This window comes from Corvus brachyrhynchos, unplaced genomic scaffold (assembly GCF_000691975.1).
Source record: "Corvus brachyrhynchos isolate BGI_N302 unplaced genomic scaffold, ASM69197v1 scaffold176, whole genome shotgun sequence".
Taxonomy (NCBI): domain Eukaryota; kingdom Metazoa; phylum Chordata; class Aves; order Passeriformes; family Corvidae; genus Corvus; species Corvus brachyrhynchos.
In genome coordinates this window covers 506,191-508,514 of record NW_008238435.1, presented here as the reverse complement: position 1 = coordinate 508,514, position 2,324 = coordinate 506,191, and the positions used below count along the sequence as shown (strand labels likewise).

The 2,324-nt window shown below is 50.6% G+C and overlaps 1 protein-coding gene across 1 annotated transcript in view; it reads right to left on the bottom strand.

The window, feature by feature from the left end:
• The window catches only part of ZYX (zyxin), an 11,387-nt gene extending 9,665 nt beyond the window's left edge, over positions 1–1,722 (bottom strand). The window contains exon 1 of the mRNA XM_017736493.1: positions 1,368–1,722. Within this exon, the coding sequence (XP_017591982.1) occupies positions 1,368–1,494 (127 nt within the window). The 5' untranslated portion in view covers positions 1,495–1,722. The remainder of the gene's footprint in view (positions 1–1,367) is intronic.
• Positions 1,723–2,324: the final 602 nt, after the last annotated feature.

The window sequence follows — 2,324 nt, the reverse complement described above, 5'->3', positions numbered from 1 at the left end:
TCCCGAGGAGACGCGCACCCCTAGGATTCCCCCGCTCCTGCGATCCAGGCCAGCAATCTCACCCGTGCTAGAAGCCTCCACGGAGCCAGACGCTTTGTTGTAAAGCCTGGCATGCCCATAGCCCTCCTAACACCCCAGCACAATAGGGCTGCCGTCAGCACAGGGGCTCCGTGCCAGCATTTCACGTTGGCATGTCCCAATCAGTGCCCCTCCACACTGCCGGCCTCTCACACGGACAATAACAGCTGCTGCCACAGACAGCCCTGGTGCCACAAACATCCGCCCACCCATGATTAACCCCTGGCTGCTGATAAGACCTGCATGCCCCATTCTACTGAGTCCCATGAGTCAGTGCAGCGTGCGATAGAGAGCAGAGACCTGTCACAGCTTCCCCAGGTCACAAGCGTGTGGCAACACAAACAAACAAAGTCCATGCTGCTGAACTTTTCCTTCCCTTTGTGCAGTGCTGATAAGATGCATACACTTGGACAAACCCTTCTGGGATTTTCAAAAGGAGAATGAGGCCACAACAATAAGCAGGAGCCAAAGAGCTGTGCTGAGCATTTCCCCTGGATTCAGAATGGGAAAGGGCCAAGGCAGAAGAGTAATTAGCAAGGTCTGTCCTCACTCCCCCAAACTTTTAGGGGTCAACAGACTCACAAGTCAGAAGGGATTGACCAACTCCCTCCATTCTGCAGTTCCTATCAACCTTCAGAAGCTGTTAAGAAGGCCTCCAGCCTTTCTTTACAGACTTTTGCCTCATGCTCCACTATTTCACTAGGGTGTAATGAACCACTTGGCAGTAGTTCTACCAGATTTGACAGCATTATGAGCAGAACACTACAGTGACAATGTCACTTCTAATCACGGGGTTAGTCAACACACAGTCTGGGGACATCGGCTGCTTTGCAGAAAAAACCATTGTCTTTGCAACCAGCAGCTGCTATCTCCCTTAACCCAGAGCAGCCCATTTCCCGGTATGCTGCATCGCACTTAGGGCACTTTCTGCTCAGGGCTGTCTCCATCCAGCAGCTGCCCCTGCCCATCCTCACTTCTGGTTATCAGTCCACCCACACACAGACCAAACTGGCTGAGAAAGCTTGGCCTTGCAGAGAGTCACCCCCCCAGCCCTGGGGCCTTGCCAATGCCATCTAAGCCTTACCAGAAATGCGCAGCTCACACGGCTCCTGTGGCGCAGTTTGTGAGAGCTGTGGGAGAGGGAGTGTCACGCCAACGGAACTAATCTCAAATCTTTCTCATCCTCACATTTTCCCTGAGGGGAGAGATTTTTCTACCTCCTGTAACAGCATTTATGACTCAAGTGGAGCTATGAAGAAAGATGTCCCCAAAGGACACAGTCGGGATACCTAGTTGCCTCATACACTGTTTCCTTCTGAGAGCAAGAAGTAGGAGGACAGAACCAAGGGACACCTCCTTCAGCAAGAAGGTCATCTCCCAGAAGGTCCCATGGTGAGTCTGCCACCTGTTATGCATCCAGACAGCTTTCACTTCTTTGATCCCATGACACCACTTTCACCAGCTCTGCTTCTTTCCCGGGGTAATAAAAGCAGGAGGAACCTGAAGAAGCAGAGAGCCGAGTGACATTTTTCACTTCTGTTGGTAAAAGCAGTCTGGCAGCAGACACACTGGGAGCCCCTGTAAAAGCCAGCCCAACACTGTAGCTCCACACATCATATCTGTACTTCCCCCATCGGCCAACTTCCTCCCAACTGAAGGGAGTCAGAGGAGAACAAAAAAAAAAAAAACAAAAAACAAAAAACAAAAAAAAAAAACAAACACCAAAAAAAACACCAAACCCACCAAAACAAAAAAACCCCCACAAATTAAATGGATTCAGGAGTTATGCTGCTTTCCATCCAGAAAGTTCTTCCAGCCTGCCCCAAAGCTACAAAGCTTCAAAGACAGCAAAGTCTATCAGCTATGCAAGCTGCAACGAAAAGCCTTAAAGCAACCGGGCTGGGGGGAGGGGGTTATTCGCAGCTACAAAGTTCTCTCGCAGATGCTGGGCTTGCCTCCTCTCTATGCAAGAGAGGGGGGAAAAAGACGGAAGAAAACTCCAAAAAGCTATGCAAACACATTTAAAACGTCAGAAAGTTTTACGACTTTGCAAGCACTTTCTCAGGGCACTCCCAGGGAGACAGAAACTCATACATTAGGCAAATTTCATGCACAAAGGGCCCCAGATTCCTCTCTCAAGCACATCTGGAAAAAGGCTCGCGAGGTGTCTCGCTCATCCATGCGCACACAAAAGAGAGCTTGTCCCGAGCAGAGCCCGGCAGCACCCCCTCCCTCCCTCTCCCCCG